This window comes from Hoplias malabaricus, chromosome 2 (genome assembly GCF_029633855.1).
Source record: "Hoplias malabaricus isolate fHopMal1 chromosome 2, fHopMal1.hap1, whole genome shotgun sequence".
Classification (NCBI taxonomy): Eukaryota; Metazoa; Chordata; class Actinopteri; order Characiformes; family Erythrinidae; genus Hoplias; species Hoplias malabaricus.
Genome location: NC_089801.1, coordinates 45698682 through 45717103, shown reverse-complemented (window position 1 = coordinate 45717103; position 18422 = coordinate 45698682). Strand labels below are relative to the sequence as shown.

The following is an 18422-nucleotide window of genomic DNA, read 5'->3' as shown; positions in this document are numbered from 1 at the left end:
TGAGTGACATTCACTACAACAAAAAAAATTCTAAAGTAGAGTTACATTATTGGTCACTAGATGTACCAACGGTGTAAATATACCTTTATATATACAACAGTGGTTTTAAAGTCCAGTTGTCTTCCCTAAAGCTACATTACATTCTCTGTTCCAAAGGGAGAAAATAATATTTGTATTATTTCATTATAGATATATATAAAATAATAGTAAATAATGTAAGTCTTGGGGGTAAAATAGGGCATAGGAATTTAATACAATTATATTTGAGCACGGTTGATAAATCAGATTCTGTACATGAAAATCAAATGCCATCCTACAGGTCTCATTTGTGTATCAATTACATGAAGTACACCTTAATACATGCAGATGTTTTGTTTGGTGATACAATGAAAAGATGTAATTCAGAACATAAAATACATATTACTAATAGTTGAACATAAAAATGTTAAAGATGATAATATCATCAAAGCCATTTTCCTAGTTTACATAATTAATACAAAAAATACAGTTTTAAAATTCTTAATGTAAATATAAGTAAATGCTGAAGTTTTCACTCAAATAATACACTCTGTGGATAACAAACAGCCATTTGAGACTCAACCATATGTACACAGTTGATGTTAGGCCATTTCTGGTAGTTTATATATTAAGCAATTTTGGCAAAATTTGTATTTTTAAATATGCAACGTAGGGTGTGGCACAGTGGTGCAGCAGGTTGTGTTGCACACAGCTACAGCGACCTGGAGGTTGTGGCTTCAAGTCCCACTCCGGGTAACTGTCTGTGAGGAGTTTGGTTTGTTCTCCCTGTGTCTATGTGGGTTTTCTCCGGGTGCTCCGGTTTCCTCCCATGGTCCAAAAACACAAATTGGTAGGTGGATTGGCCACTCAAAAGTGTCTGAGTGTGTGAGTGAACATGTGGGTTTGTCGCACTGTGAAGGACTGACGCCCCCGCCAGGGTGTGTTCCTGCCTTGTGCCCAATGATTCTGGGTAGGCTCCGGACCCACCATGACCCTGAAGTGGATAAGCAGTTACAGACAATGAATGAATGTATATGCAATGTGAATAAATATAAAACTAAATAAATGGATTAAGAATACAGCCAACAAAAACAGAGATAGACAATACACAGACAATAGACTCTGACATGACAACATATAAATAATCAGAACATTTTATCTTAGACTGCCTTTATACTTTGGCCTTAATTAACCTTTATTCTAATAATCATTACAAATATTAATCAAGACATTTTCACTTTGTCAGCTTATTATTAGAGTTCCTTTGACTAATATTTTGGCAGCCCAGCAAATACACGTTTAAATTTAGACAAAATAAACGAATAAATAAAAATGACAGGCTAATTCTTTCAAATAAAAATAACCTATTTTCCTACGTAACGTCTGTGATATATGACGTCATCTCAGATAGCTCTGACGTCAGTGTTCAGCAGCCAATCTCGTGGCAGTTTCCCGCCCTTGTCGCTGAGTCCACTCCGTGTAGAACAGATCTGCTCCTTCAGCTCGGAGTGGAGCTGCATTTCTCCTGCCTTTGGCCTTCCGTTATTGTCCGGACACTCTGACACATACATCGACATGGATAACGGTGTAGAATCCACCGGGGACATCGACCTGGACAAAGCCGTCCAACAGTGGCTCCAGTTCGACAAGGTAAGTCACTGTTCCTGCCTTGACAGGGAGGAGGCTGTGCACCGAATCGCTTCGTGCTCCCTACATAGTGCACTATGTAAGCAATGAATATTACTTTTCTGCAGCAAAATAGAGGACTCTATGTTAAGTACGGAGTTGTGTACATGCGGTTGACTCGCAAATGGCTGTTTGTTATGCACAGAGTTTACCATTTTAATGAAGAATTCAGTATTTAAGCCCTAGGTAGTCCACATAAGGAGCCAATTGGGACACTGCGCAGCGAATAAGACAAGCTTCCGATTTTAACCGCTAGCGTGGATGTTAGCTGGAAATCAAGATGGATTTTTTTAGTCATTTATTCCTCCTTTAGTGTTCTCTTAAAATATTACATGGTTTTTCCCACCGTTCAGGCGTTAAATAAAGACCCAAATGGGGGTACTGAACCCTTTGAAAATGCTCGGTTTCGTTTAGTTCAGATCTGTTGTGAAAGCAAACATTAGTAATTAAATGTGTAAAGGGGAAGTCCACCAGCGTGTCAGAATTACCGAGTGGTGTGACATGAAAAGCTACATTCTGCGAATATTTACTGAACTAAATGTCTTTACAGTGGGGTTGAAAGGCACAAGAGGACATTATCAACACAAAATAGATATTTATTATTCCAAATGACCAGTGGACCAATAAATGCCTTCTAGGATTTTATAAATAACATTGATAATGTTAAAATGGTGGAAAGTCTAAGAAGTTAGTTTGAATCTGTTTTTAAAAATTAATATCATGTGTTTAACCTAGCTGACATGTCAAAAACTACCCTAAGTGAAATAAGCAATCAACAGTATGCCTGAGGATTTAGGCTTTAAAATCATCATAGAAAATCTCCAACAGGCGAATTCAGACAGGCAGGATTTCTTACATCATAAAGCTAAGAAAGCAATCCCATAATAACTACATATTTATAAATCAAGTTATATCTGTAACACTTTGAAATCAGGGTTATTTATTTATTTATTGTTTCATTTTTTAAACTATATAATATACTATATAGGGCTATATAGAAGATGTATTCATATCACATTATATTTCTTAATTTTTGTCAATGCAATATAATATTATTATATTGATATGAATAATATAATATTAATATCGATATGAATAACCTCTTGGTTTTGTCGATGTTAAATTTTTGGACTGACTTTAAAACTGCGTGCAGTGAACTGACAGCAGGGCTTTGTAATGAACGTCAGTCAGAGACAGATGTTGTAAATAATTTATATTTAAAATTAGAGAGTCATAATTTTTATTGAAACATTTTATATTGTGATTTAAACTGATATTTTATTATTGTCCATCTCTAGAATAAAGTCTATATAATATATGTTTTGGTTGAACAGAAATGCATTTTTAGAGATTTAATTCATGGCCCTGTATTTATTCCTCTGGCATTAAAAACTTTCAAAAATGTGTCTTTTTGCCAACGTCTTGCATCAAAATTTCCGAATTTTCAAAAGCAACAGCTTTGAAGAAACATGAAACTTTTCAGACGTCTGGTTCCTATCATCATCACCAAAGTGAATATGGATGTGTCTTTTATACAGATACAGAAACTGGTTGAAAAATTTCACATTTTAGGGTTTGCCCACCCCAAACCACTATTATTAAAACAGTGTCATGTTGGTTTCATCACATAAGATGAGTTGCATTGTACTGCCATTGAGAAATTTCCCTAGTAGTGGAACGGAACCACATTAAGTTTTATCCGCTTATAGGCGACTCACTGTTTCCCCTGCCGTTCCACAGTTCTGTAGTAAAGTAGTAAAATGTGTCCATAAATGGGGTTTTCTCCCAGTAATTGGAGTGGCGTGCTTGGCCCACAAGGGGACACGTGAAGTTCATGAAACACATTCACTGTCTGTGAATGGAAATGTAAGGCAACTGATTAGCCTAAATTGATAAAGTAAATGTGGTTACCCGGGTCCATTTGAGTTAATGAGGTAACCATGTTATAAAGCAGTGGAGGCATGTCATGCTCAGGATGTAGCGATCCAGACTCTTTCAAATTTAGAGTTAAAACGGACTAGTTTTATCAGGCCTGTTTGAATGCAGGCACTAGCACAGCTGTGAATGTGTGTTTCCCTTCTTCACGTAAATGGTTTCAGCTTTGTTTTCTTTTTGAGCATCCTATAGGTTGAGAAAAGTGGACACTGGTCCATGATGTGGTGAGACCACAACCAGACCTAACCTATGACTGATTAAATTAAGAATTTAGGCCTCAGACAGAGAGCTCAGAATTAAAGCCTACCCCAGGGATTCTTATTGAAAGATTAAAAAAATAAAAAAAAAATAAAAACAGATTTACCTGTTCATCATCATCTGTAAGGGCTTATTTATAAGGTCTGCGTTTAATGTAAAGAATATATTAGAGATACTGTATTTTTTAATACATTTGTTTTATTCTCCTGACCACAGAGCACTAAGTAACATGACTAGTCACGTTAGATCCAAGGTGCTCTTGACCATTAACCAATCTAGAAATTATAATAATAGAAGAAAACCTGGTTTCATTGGCCCAAAGTTACACTGATGCCTCATTTTAATTAGGTGTGTATATACATTATATATATATACATACTGCTTTTCCCAGACATTCTTCTGCTTTTTTTTGTCATTTTATGACTGATGTGTAATATTAAAAATGATCATTGTCCTAGTGCTTGAAAAACAATAAGTAGTTAAGTTTAAGTTAAAATAAGTTTAAGAAGTTTGAAAATTTGTCACTTTTTTATAAAGGACGCTTTACAATAAACAAACAGCATCTGAATGTAGTCGAGTGTAGGGTTTCAGCAAAGCAAATGCAGTGCACACAGACACGTTTTGATGATTAAAAACCCATTTCTGAGAGAGCACATTGCAGCAACTGATGCTGGAGGAACAGAAAATTTAGAAAATAAGTGAAATAATACAGGCTCTACATTGTTTAAAAGCATAGCTGGCCAGGTAATAGGCACTTGAGGTTTAGCACACCACAGTAGATGTTTTTTTAGGAAACTTCAGCTCAAATCACACACATTCACTCACACAACTGTGAGCTCAAAGTTGAGTGAAGAATCTTCTGAGAATTTTGCCTGATGTCAGCTTCATTCCTTTCTCATTTAACCCAAACTCAGTGCTAAACTCACAACTGTGTTGAGCTACTGGGCTTGTGTTTTCCCCACACAATTTTCAGACTGTGACATCAGTCAGTGAGCTCCCAGAGAACCCCCTCCCTGTGGCTCTCCTAAATGCACATGAATGAACACTGGTCTTGTATTTAAAGACACCAAACCTGTCGTAATTTTGAAATGCTGCCCTGATTTTGAGATACCGTCCACATTTTTAAATACTGCTGTATATGATATTACGTTATACTGCCCAACCCTAATTTATATACATACACATTCACACACACAAGACAGTTTTTTAAAAGTAGCCAATTCACCTAACCTCAATTTTATTATTATTTTTATTTATTTATTTATTTATTTATTTTAATTGGGACTGTGGGAGGAAACCCACATAGACACGGGAAGAACATGGAACTTCCACAGGGATTGGACATGAACCCCAGATCCCAACCATGCCACCCTTCTTCATTTGTTATGAGTTCTATCATTAAGGAAAAAAAAGCTTTAAAATGTATTTGCACATTTAATACACTCTCTCTCTCTCTCTCTCTCGTGTGTTCTGTAGCTCAATAATAGAGCCCTGTAGTATTTATACATTCGCTGCTAAAAGGTGTCTGTAACAGTGTTTGTTTCTAAACAGAACCCTAAGACCACGTCCTGTGTGAGAGAGATGGTGAAGAATGGAGAGGTGGAGGAGCTGAGGAAGTGTTTTGGGGCTCGGATGGAGTTTGGGACAGCGGGATTGAGAGCTGCTATGGGCCCCGGGGTCTCCCGCATGAACGAACTGACTATTATACAGACCACACAGGTGAGAAAGTTTACAAAATAGAAATCAATAAAATAATTACATAAAAATAATACTGAACTATTGTAATGCATAGAACAATTACAAGACAGTCATTCTGATTCAAGTTGTAGCTATAAATATTTGTAAATTTAAACATTAATGCTTTATATTAAGAGCAGGTCTCGCTCTCTCTCTCTCTCTCTCTCTCAGGGTTTCTGTCGGTATCTGGAGCAGTGTTTTGAGGACTTGAAGGAGCGTGGTGTGGTGATTGGGTTCGATGCTCGGGAGCATGTGGCCAGTGGGGGCAGCAGTAAACGCTTTGCCTCTCTTGCTGCAGCAGTCCTCATCAGTCAAGGAGTTCCTGTTTACCTCTTCTCCGTCTTCACCCCAACACCGTATGTGGTACGTACTTAAGTCAATACAGTGGAATGAGAAGCCAGTGCTGGATGGACTTGTACTGATCTAGCCAGTGTTTGTCATTGGGAATGTTGAAATTAAGCATAATATGTAGCTGCTCTGGAGATTCACATTTCTGTTTGTCAGTGCATTTCTTTGGAGTTTACTTTATGGGCATCATTTATAAACAATAAAAAAGTGTCTAAATTCACTAATTCTGAGGGTGTCTACAAACTTTTGGATATTGAGGTGTTAAAGCAGGGCAAGCACTGGATTGTGTAGCTCTACAGTCCATGAAGTTAAAGTGGCATTTTTACACACACACACACACACACACACACACACACACACATGCAATATGAAGTTTTCACCCTCAGTGGTAAGTAATGCTCAAATGTACTTTGGCTGTTTGCTAGCAGTACACAATCAACAGCTTTTCTGACCTTGATTCTGTACTGAACCAAACAAAATTATTCATGGAGAAACATATTTTAATTGTAACATTTTTAAGTTTTTAGGTTTTAATGATACAGCATAATACAAACTAATTGATAATTCTACTGTAATTAGAATTAGGGCTCGACTGATATACCAGTTAGTTGATGACACTGACCAATATTTACCTGGTCACAATATTATTGGTATCAGTATGATGACATTAATAAAATAAATGATAAATAATTAAAACATTTAAAATACAGAAACAAGACATGTCATATGACAGGGGCAAATAACAAGAAACCAATTTTGTTTATTAAGTTTTTAAATTGAGTGAAAAGTGAAAATTAAGATTTGACAATCATCTCAGCCGTCAAAGCACTGTTTAAACCTATTGCTGTTTTTAAAATCTAAGATTTAAGATCAATATTGAAGCCCTCAAAAATCTGCATTTTTTAAAAACTATTTTTGATATTTATAAGACATGGGAGAGTTTTTTTTTTTTTTTTTTTTTTTTGTGGTGGTGGTGTTTAAACCTATAGGGACAGGGATTAAGTCTAGTCCAGGACTATACAGCATTTTTAATAGTAATCTTTTCACTGAAACGGGTTGAAGTCCAGTGAAGTCCAGGACAACATTTATTTTCTCTCTGGGAAACACGCCCTTTAGTACAATACTTTAGTTAGTTAACTTTAGTTAAACAAAATCTATATAATTCTGAAACAGTCCTAAAAAAGGTAGCTGGGAAATGCAGTGTAAACCTTAGGCATAATAACAATTTCTTATATTTATTTTGCGCATCTTTTGCCTGTTACATAATCTTGTTTGAGCAATAAACTGGCAGGTCATGTTGCTGTATTTCTGGGAACTGGACAAAAAGCAAACATTGCAAAATGCTTTCTCATAGCAGTGGGTGGTCAGCTTCATCTCTGACATCTATTACCCTTTTGACCCAGTGTCAAATTGAATTATTATCAGCCAGTGATAATCGTGAGCCAGTGAGAATCAGGAGTGATGTCAGAGAGCTGGCAGGATTTTCCATGGTCGCCGCATGGACACAGGCAGTAGGGAATTTGGGTAGAGGTTTTTTTTTTTTTCTTAGATGATGGTTATTATGGCAAAAATAGATTATTCCTTTTTTTTTTGCATTCTTGTCTGTCTTTCCTTTCTCAGCCCTTCACTGTCTCTCACCTGGGCCTTTGTGCTGGGATTATGGTGACAGCCTCCCACAATCCAAAACAGGACAATGGATACAAGGTACTTCTGCTTAGTCTTTCAGTATTCTACTTTATTTAAACTTTTTTTTTGGGAAATTGTCAGTGTATCTTGATTAAAATAATCGAAGTGAGCAATATACCTGATGTGAAATACCTGAGATTTTAAGTGACAATTTGTATTTTAATCTTAATTAAAGCAGGGGTTTTCAACTGGTTCTGCCCCAGGGACTACCATTCAGGCTAAAGCAGTAGTCTGTGGCCCTGTGTGTGTGTGTGTGTGCGCTGGGGTGGGGTAGGTAGGTAGGTATATAGCTATCAGCTTTTGCTAGCTAGTTAATTCATTAATTCGTGTGTGAGAGTCTTTTTGATATGACGTTTCTAACACTGAATTGGTAAAATACAGCTGATCAACCTGATTATGGCAAGGATAAAGTTAAATCATTATTGGGATAGCATGTCATGGACCACCAGCATTGCTACTGCAGACCACCGGTTAAAAACCCCTGGTCTAGAGTTTCCACTAAATAATTACTGCTATAACAATGTAATCTAATTCAGTCTCTGTGATCAGATAACATTAATTATATCGCCCCCTACACTTCCTGTACTTTATTGCCATCTGTCAGAATGATCAGTGTCATGTCAACTTTGCAGTTGGAGTTTTTTCAATAAATTATCTACCTATCTTTGTTCACATTGCTGAATCTCTAATGCATATATATTACTGTTTGTTTGTGTGCTTCAGGTGTACTGGGCGAATGGTGCTCAGATCATTCCACCCCATGATAAGGGAATTGCAGTAGCCATAGAAAAAAACCTGGAGCCCTGGCCTGAGTCCTGGGACACAGACACATCCTCACAGAGCCCCCTCCTCAAAGACCCGTACCAGGATATGCACAAACAATATCTACAGGCAATACAACAGCACTGCTTTCACAGGTACACACACACACACACACACACACACACACACACACACATATATATATATATATATATATATATATATATATATATATATATATATTATTATTATTATTATTATTATTTTGTTTTTTTTATTTTTATTTTTTTAATAACAACTCATAATTTTAATGAATTGATAGCAGTACCTCCTAGGCTTAAATTTAAATTTAAAATGTATTTAAATGCCTTATATTTTCATGGCTTAGTCACATTGGACATAAAACAATCTTTTACACGTTTGTAAATAAGTGTAAAATAAAGGTGAATTATTATAACAATAATTACTCTAATAATGTAAGATGTTCTCATAGTTTGGGTCAGTCATAAAGAGGTTGTAAAATACTGACTTACACAGACACACACAGTAACATTGACTCTCTGTCCTCAGGGAGGTGAATAAGTGTTCAGAGGTGAAGATCGTACACACATCAGTTCATGGTGTGGGACACATCTTTGTCCAGGCGGCTTTTGATGCCTTTGGTCTTCGACCACCTTATGCTGTTGATGAGCAGAAAGTTCCAGACCCTGAATTTCCCACTGTGGAGTACCCCAACCCTGAGGAGGGAGCCGGCGTGCTGGTACACACACACACACACACACACACACACACACACACACACGAATGCACAAACATACAAAAGCTAGTGTCCAATTTTAAATATATTATATAAATTTTACTGGAAAACTTGGCCTTAAATATACTGCAAGTTATTCTGTTGAAGATTAATTTAAGAGTAATTTTGGACCATTTCTTGATGTTCAGTTGATTGCTTCAAATGTTCATACAGGGTAAGAAAGAGCTGACGTTTTTAAATTATTATGGGGTAGGTAGTTTTGAGTTAATATATGCTAATGTGTGCTACATACAGTTTTTTAATTGTGACAGTTGGTTTATATTGTTTTTTAATAAATCTATAAGTTGTTAAAGGGCAGTGACATCAAATTTTATATATTCACAAAATAATTAAGTGTTTATATGTGAAGTAGCTGATTGTAGACATACAGACAGATATTTTTTCTTTATTTTTTGATGTTGATCCACAACCACCAACCTATTAAGGTTTTCTTTGTTCTAAAATGTAAAGTATATAATAGTAAAAAAAACAAAACAATAATAACATGCTCAAGAATAAATAATATAAGAAGTAATAAAAGTAGTACTAACATTCTGGGATGTGACGTTTAGAGGCATTAAGCAAATGTGCAATTATTTGTCATTGTACAACAAAATGTGTCTTCCACATTTAACACCCATTCCACATTTAACACACACACACACACACACACACACACACACTAGTGCACTGAACTGTTTAGAATGTTAACAGTTAACAGTTCTAGTTTCACTAGAACAGAGAATTAATATCAGTCTTACTTAAATCTTAATCACTTAATTTTACAGATACCTGAAGAAGATTTTTCTTGTAGTACGACTTTTTTTTTTTTTTTGTTTCTATGTGTAGAATTTGTCATTTGCTCTTGCGGAGAGAGAAGGATCTGCTGTGATTTTTGCCAATGACCCTGACGCTGATCGACTGGCCATAGCTGAGAAACAGCCAAGGTTAGTGACTGTGTGTTTTGTCTTAGCCTGCATTAGAACAGGTGAAATTTAACAATAAAAGATTGTGACTAAACTAGTCAAAACATATGACATCACAACCACAACCCAAAAATAACTGGCCTGGACTTTAAGTTATTGAAAATAGTCATAAATAGGGCACAGTTGCAATATTAGACTAAATGGTTTAGCTCTTATTGCAGTGTCTCATTTGAGGGTAATATTTGTTTTTCTCTCAGTGTAACTTTAATACAAACGTCTTATGAATGGTCCGTGTATCTGCTCTACCGACTGAATGACTAAAGGGAGGCTTCAAATATGGTTTTAAGGGAGATGTTGAGCAGTTCAAAAACACTATTTGGACTATTTTATGTGGGGAGGTAATGTAATTTTACCACAAGACATTATAAAGTTTATGGTGGGTTCGCACTGGATAAGAAATCTTGGTGAATTTAAGAGATGGCATTGGCTACTAGATTCATGCATTGTTGTCACACAGTGTGGATCATATATGGCAGACCTACTGGAGTTTTAAGACTGGGAACAAAAAGAGAACAGTCCTCCCACTGAAAATATCCAGCCCTCAACAACCTTGTCTTTCAAAATATATATTTGGCAAGAAGATGGCAAGAACTTTACTAATCCTTCACACAGTTTATTATAACTGATGTTATAAACCATTTAATGGTAAATTAATGAGTAGGATACACATTCAGAACACATCTGTAGGCTGCTATTGTGAACTAAACCTACCTACAGTTACCAGAAACACCTCTCCTATGTGTGATCCCTTAGATAGTTTTCTGTATTTGAGCTTGGTATGTCGTTCAGCTTAGCATCAGTCTTGAATCGTATTTTACATCACTGAATGCCTCCTCCAGCTCCTTCATTCTCAAATATGACGCAATATTCCCCCATATATAATAATAATTTCTCTGTGTCTCTGCAGTGGTGAATGGAGGGTGTTTTCTGGTAATGAACTGGGAGCCTTGCTGGGCTGGTGGGTGTTCCAGTGCTGGAAGAAGCAGCAGACAGAGAGTAAAAGCTCAGTGAAGGACGTCTACATGCTGGCCAGCACCGTGTCCTCCAAAATCCTCAGAGCCATCGCTCTCAAAGAAGGCTTTCATTTTGAGGTGGACCTGCCCTTTCACTCTTCACTTGTAATGAAATCTCCGATCTGTAGTAACTGTACTACAGGGGCTGTACAATGTGGACAAAATGCCAGTAATGTATTAATATACATTACTCTGAATATTGTATAGTGTACTGCATTACTGTATTAAGACTGTAATATTGTGCAGTATATCAAAAACCTATTGAATCATGTTGAAGTAAAAATTTTCAGCCAAATTATCCCTGACTTATAAACACACAGATAGAAGTACCAGCCTGGGGCTGTACATTGTAGTTAGTCAGAGGGCTCAATATTGCTACATTTTGTGATAAATATTACAAAGCCTACAATCATACTGTTTAAGGCTATGCTGTTGGACCATTTTTATATGTAGTATCTGATACACAGCAATGGGACTCATTCAAACAATGGGAATGTTTGAAAATGCAGATAGGAATTCCTGACAATATAACTGGACATTACTCATAAATTTGTTCTGCCCTGAAGGAATAACAGACAAAAGCACTGAGGAAAGGTCTGTTTACGTTCCATTCAAAGCATTTTTGCTTAAAATGGAAATATTTAATGGAAGGAACCTGACTGTGTGTCAGATTCTTGTTTTCTTAAAAAAAAAAAATAAATCCTGGGAAATTATGCACCTGACCTGTGGATAATCACCAAATTTTCTCTTCTGAATTCATTCCTTTCTATGTTAAAAAAATGTTTAATTTGTTTAAATTGTGTTTAATCTGTACTTGATTTTTCACAAATCTAGTCAAAACAAAGAAATTCACAAAGAAAAACTATTAAAAAAAGGTCATATTGTGAAACACCCGTCCATTTATCCATTCCTTCAGAGTGAAAATTATTTGGATGAAACATTTTTTTTTTTTGTGCTTGTGGATCAGTTTAAAGGAACCCCCCCCCCTAAAATTACAGCTTTAAAATCACTGAGCCTTAATGGGGAGATTGTTGCTACTCTGGGCGCAGCACTGCAGAAATTGCACTCATTTTGTACATTTTGGAGGATGGTGGGAACCTCTCCTACATCCCCACTGGTTTCAGGACAGTACTGTAAATATGAATTACACTAGGAGCCTCGGGAGGAAAAAAAAGCCCATCTTACCTAGTGTAAATGTGAGTTCTGCTCAAATTAATATCAGATCAGTTGCAATAAAAAGAAAAGTCTTACAGAAAAATGTAAGCATTGCATTGGTTTAAGCAGTATCATTGATTTGATTCTTGTGTAAAACTGCTCATGTCTGTCACAGATTTAGTTTAGGTTCTTGCATTGTCAGTAATGTCTCTGACTCTCTCTTTCTGTAGGAGACTCTGACTGGGTTTAAGTGGATGGGGAACAGAGCGAAGCAGCTTCTGGATCAGGGGAAGACTGTGCTGTTTGCCTTTGAGGAGGCCATTGGTAAGACGGCACACAAAATCTTGCTCACTTCTAACAGATACTTCACTATGGTGCTGGCAGATATGAATGTGAAAGAGTTAAAGGAACACTACGAAATATTTTAACCTTAAAATTACACCTTAAAAACCGATGGGATATTTCACTGAGCTGTTGCGGTGAGAATGGAGCTTTTGTTGTTACTACTCTGGGGTCAGAGCTGTATAAACTGCACTCTGTAACTTGTGGAGAATGATATGAAATTCCTATATACCCCAGTGTACTGAGATAAAAGTAAGATATTTCACTCAAATAGTCTCGATGGCAGAGCTGACTACCCAGTCAACAGCCTGCCCACACACTAACCAATCAGAATGCTGCCCACTGAATAACCAATCAGGGAGCAAAGGATTCCAGCACGTTCAGTTTATCTGATACAAGCTGCAGGTTCAGCCTTGGGTTATTTATTTAAGGGGGTCCTTATTTAACCAAGATATTATGCTGGGAAACAGGGCGGCACGGTGGCGCAGCTGGTAGTGTCGCAGTCACACAGCTCCAGGGGCCCGGAGGTTGTGGGTTCGATTCCCGCTCCGGGTGACTGTCTGTGAGGAGTTGGTGTGTTCTCCCCGTGTCCGCGTGGGGTTCCTTCCTCCCACAGTCAGGTGGATTGGTGACTCAAAAGTGACCGTAGGTGTGATTGTGTGAGTGAATGTGAGTGAATGTGCGTCTGTGTTGCCCTGAAGGACTGGCGCCCCCTCCAGCGTGTATTCCCGCCTTGCGCCCAATGATTCCAGGTAGGCTCTGGACCCACCGCTAACCTGAACTGGATAAGCGGTTATAGATAATGAATGAATGAATGAATGAATTATGCTGGGAAACACCTCTAAATGTCTGCCTTTGGAGCTGGAATAGTTTGCTCCCTGATTTCAAAAGTTTCCTAAACCTTAGTCACTATATCTGGAATTGTTGTGGTATAACAATGTCTAGATTTCTTTTTATATGATTAGGGATATGCTTTTTTTTGCCTTTTATAATAATAAAATAATAATAATAATAATAATAAATAGGGTGATTTCTGATATAAAGTATCAGTGGTAGTTTTTCAAGCTTTTCTTTTTTTTTCTCTTCTGAGTTGGATGTTTGGGTAATGAAATGTTAAAGGGACATGTCCCACATCTTCAAAAACATTCTGAAACGTGCATACAACTCGAATATGTACTAACACATCGACAACTGTAATTACAGGATACATGTGCAGTCCGGCGGTGTTGGATAAAGATGGGGTTAGTGCAGCAGCTATCGCAGGAGAGTTGATCTCATATCTGACTACCAAGAGCATGTCCCTCTCCCAGCAACTCAAAGCTATCTATGAAGAGTGAGTTCCACTTCTATCTCTTAAAAGGAAAACTAAATTTATTTCTATGGTTAGTTATTTTTCAAGTCATTGTATTTGACAGGACTTCATTAAGCATTAGTGCCTAACCTCACCATTTTTAATGGGACTAAATGTCATCAAATCCTCACAGAAATATACCAACATCTAGAGTAAATAGCAGAGGCTGCCTACAGTTACCCTTCATTTTAGAAGGGAAGTGTTTGTACTATTTGAGCCCCACAGCTTGGGGAATAAAACAGAGGTACAGAGGTCTAAAATCTAGAAAGGTTTTGATGTTAAAGCTTCTGATGTTAATACTTACTGCTGAAGAACGGTAACCACCAGCTTTTGAGATATTAGACGCTACTTTACTGCCTGCTTTTATTAATGAGCCAGTAAAGCACAGCATGGGTGGTCCTCCACAGTCTGTGGCCAGATCCCTGTAAAGGTAAACATGCAGATATCTCTGTTGGTCTCTAGAGGATCCCACACTGTGGTGATGTCAGGTGAAGCTGCACTCAGCATTTCATTGGACTGGGTTACTTCCAAATTAGACAAGGAGAGGCTAAGAACTGCCGTGTTGGTGTTAATTGGTTTGGGGGTGGTTCGAGGGTGTGAAGGGGTTTAATCCAAGTAAGTGAGCAAATTGTAAGAGTGAACATGACTGTGAAGGGGGGGATAGAAATAGACATGATAGATACTTGAGAATTGCCCTGCCCCCTTGTCTGAGTCTCTCTGATCACAGCACTAGATTCACATTTATATGAGGGCACAAAGCCTGGATTAAATGGAGCAAAACACACAACAAGTGCAGATATATAAGAAAATTGAGTAAAAACAGAGAAAAATGAAAGCAGGTAGTGTATATTCAATGTACATACTATCTAAAGCTTTGCCTCCTTTCTGGATTCCAGGTATGGCTACCACATCACCAAAAACTCCTACTTCATTTGCCATGACCAGAACACCATCAAGCAGCTGTTTGAGCGCCTGAGGAACTATGAGGGCGAGAACTCGTATCCTAAACAGTGTCAGGGTTTCAGCATTACTGCAGTCAGAGATTTAACCACAGGATATGACAGCAACCAGCCTGATAACAAAGCTGTGAGTACTGCCGCAGACTTCAAAATATTTTATAGGTTTTAAAGGAGCAATACTTAATTTTTTCTATCAAAAGCAGCAAGGACAGCTTTTTTTTTTTTTAAATAGGTCTGGTACAGAATCTCTGATACATCCAAGGCTCTAGGTGTCAGTATAAGGGGGGTTTCTTAACATTACAAAATGTATTTAGAATGATTTATTGCTCCTTTAATTAATAGTGTTTGTTTGTGTGCTCTTTATTAAGTGTATTTTATACTACGCTGTTAATTCCCAGGGTGTATTTGGCAAGATTTCTCTGTTAAGCAACATAAGTTCTGGATCGTGTGAAATCTGACAGAGTGAAAACTCCTGCTTTTCGTAATACCTCCTTGGTTAAATTGGGAATTTTCAAACACTAAATAATAATAATTACAATGGTAATATTTTCTTCTTAGATCCTTCCCACCAGTAAGAGCAGTCAGATGATCACCTTTACTTTTGATAATGGGGGTGTGGCCACAATGAGGACCAGTGGCACTGAACCGAAAATAAAGTACTACACAGAGCTGTGTGCTGCTCCTGGAAACAGGTGTGTGTGTGTGTGTGTGTTTTAGAGAGAGTGATATTATTCTGTCACATTTTTATAAACATGTTTTTATCAATATGGAAATCTCACATTTCATCACAGTTGGCTTTACTGTGGCACAAAGTTGATTTTCAGGAGATATTTTGACTGTAGTTAAACAATTCTTGGGGGTTTTATGTTTAAGAATTGCTTACATATTTTAATTAGGCCAAACAATAAGTGTACATACCAGTTAACGCATGCTATAGTTTTTAGAAGATATTACTTGCTAGAAATGACAAATTAAAATGACTAATTACATTCATGATATTTTGAAAATAGTAGAGTTCACAGTCATGTGAATGAAAACCTCTGCAACTCCGTGTAAAGGAACACTAAGCCATTTTCTCCATATTGGGGACCTGCGCTGTGGAGCATAAATTGGTTCATTTAGCAAATACAAAGCTGTTTGACTCTTGAAATAACATTCTCCACTCTTATGGTAACTGTCGCTTAGTATTGAAAATGACTATTAAGCTGTTTGAAAATGGCAAAGAAAAATGTATTAGTCAATGCATTTTTTAAGTTCCAGTAGAAAAAAGCACTGCAAAAGCATGTGCATCGATTTGTTCTGTTTTTTTGTATCGTATGTATTGTAAAGTATGTGTGAGGTTTAGGTTAGGCTTTTTAAAGATGGTGATTTTGAAGTTAGGTATTGATTTTTAGTTTATTTATTTATTATTGTTATTTTTAATATTATTACAAAAGAGCTGGAGAATGTTTGTTTAAATTTTAAATTACAATTACAAAAAAGCTTTTAAACCACTTTGTACACCTTATGGAAGTTGCAGGGGTTTTTTTAATACTGGATTTTGTATTTTGTCTTTAGTATTTCCTCAAGGCCAGGAAATGTTTTTCATGAAGATTTCCCTTGTTCTGTCTCTCCATCTCCCAGTGATTTGAACCAGTTAAACACAGAGTTGAATAATTTGGTGGACGCCATGGTGGAGAACTTCTTCCAGCCCAAGAAGAACAAGCTGATCCCTCGGCCTGATTCTTAAACACAAATCATGACAGGCCTCAAATCTCCCATAAAAATATGCTGTTCATGGATCTGCTTCTACCTCTAATGCCCTCATGGTCACTAATCCCACATTTTAGAGTTTTCCTTCTTCTTTGTGTTGAATGGGTGTTCTAGTTTAGAGCAAATGTAAACATTTTGAAGGGAAGTTTTTTTTTATTATTTTTATTTTTTATTTTTTTATTTTTTTTCTCCCCCAAACGCATTCGAAACGCCTGTTGTCATGAGTGCATCTGTTTGGACAGTGATAGCTGACTCTGAATCAGCACTTTTACTCTTAGATCCTTCAGAAATGGGAGCTATATCAATGAAATTCTGACTAACACTGAAATTCTCATTTGGCACTGCTGAATATAAATATTCTACGTTTCTTTTTTGATTTGAGGTCATTTATAACCAGCTAAAAACAATGGGCATCTAATATCTGAGTTTTAACCACCATGCTTCAGCCTTTAAAGTCATAATCATACAATACACTTTTATTTTTGCCACCTTCTCACCATCTAATGCAGCTGTGATTTTCAGTCATTTACCACAAAAGCCAGTAAACGACAGGATTTCTGAGTACTGGGAAACATAAATTACTGTCCATGCAGAAACACAATCAGATAAAAATCGTGGCATTATTTTTGTTGATTTTGGGTCTGTATTCCTGCACAGTGATATGAAGTGGCCACTGCAACATTACTAAATTAGTTAATTAATTCTCTCATGACTAACTGAAGGTTAGTGTCAGTTCCAGATCTAGTATTTGCATCTGGAAGCTTGCATCCACAATGGTGGTTGTGTCATTGTATACTATTTTGAGCATTAAGAAGATTGAATGCACTAAGCTGGTCAAGGGGATCAAATGTCTGTAGATGTTTCCTTGTTACAGTGATAAATCAAAACGTTTTTCAGGGTCGCATTGTTGACTGGGAATGAATTGAACCAAACTCTAATAGTTCCTCACTGTCCTGTTAAATATGGTGCTTCTCCACTGCATGGTACCTGCTCTATTTGACTCTACTAGGCTCTACCCGCTTTGTTCCTGGAGGTCTGCATTTTGCCATGTAGATGAATCTCTCTTTACAAATCACATTTAATCAATACTCACTTAACATTCAACCAAAACAAAAAAAGTACCTACATTCAGATATCAGATTTGCCTAATAAAAAAGCTGAGCCAAGTCAAGCAGAGTCAATATCAAGCAGTGGAAAAGCACCATTACAGACATCGCTCTACATAAATAGCTAGCTATATGATACAACTCTCAAAAGAACATGGTCAAAATCCTTTTAAAAAAAAAAGTCCTGTCAATGGCCATCTTAGCAGGTATTTCACTGAATGCAGAGAGACCTACAAAATTAAAAATTAAAAAAAAAACATTTCCAAGACATGTTTGAAATTGTTGATAAAACCAGTGTGCATGTTTTGGTTCACAATTTTCTGCTTGCTGCGAACACACAACATGCTCCTTTCTCCACAGAAAGGATGGGCATTTCTCATTTGCAACTTTATCAGTGAGCTGATTAGTTTTCTTATAAAAGGGCAGGTTTTCACTTATAAACATATGTCAGGTTTAGCCTCATGACTTATGATTTATTTTATATATATATATATATATATATATATATATATATATATATATATATATATAT

General features: G+C 36.7%; 1 protein-coding gene across 1 annotated transcript; it reads left to right on the top strand.

Moving 5' to 3' along the window:
• The first annotated feature begins 1481 nt into the window (after positions 1–1481).
• On the top strand, positions 1482–17942 carry pgm2 (phosphoglucomutase 2). Its single transcript, XM_066660083.1, has 13 exons — positions 1482–1668; positions 5449–5616; positions 5806–5997; positions 7603–7686; positions 8392–8585; positions 9001–9190; positions 10076–10173; positions 11120–11303; positions 12611–12704; positions 13926–14055; positions 14970–15159; positions 15591–15724; positions 16656–17942. Exons 1-13 carry the CDS (start codon positions 1594–1596, stop codon positions 16759–16761), a joined length of 1839 nt encoding a protein of 612 aa, XP_066516180.1. The 5' UTR covers positions 1482–1593; the 3' UTR covers positions 16762–17942.
• Positions 17943–18422: the final 480 nt, after the last annotated feature.

Bases quoted from the DNA above. Each gene is read 5' to 3' on its own strand.
- pgm2 (XM_066660083.1), top strand. From the start codon at position 1,594: ATGGATAACGGTGTAGAATCCACCGGGGACATCGACCTGGACAAAGCC. The intron at 11,304-12,610 runs GTGGACCTGCCC...CTCTTTCTGTAG, and splicing joins AAGAAGGCTTTCATTTTGAG to GAGACTCTGACTGGGTTTAA. The intron at 15,160-15,590 runs GTGAGTACTGCC...TTTTCTTCTTAG, and splicing joins ACCAGCCTGATAACAAAGCT to ATCCTTCCCACCAGTAAGAG.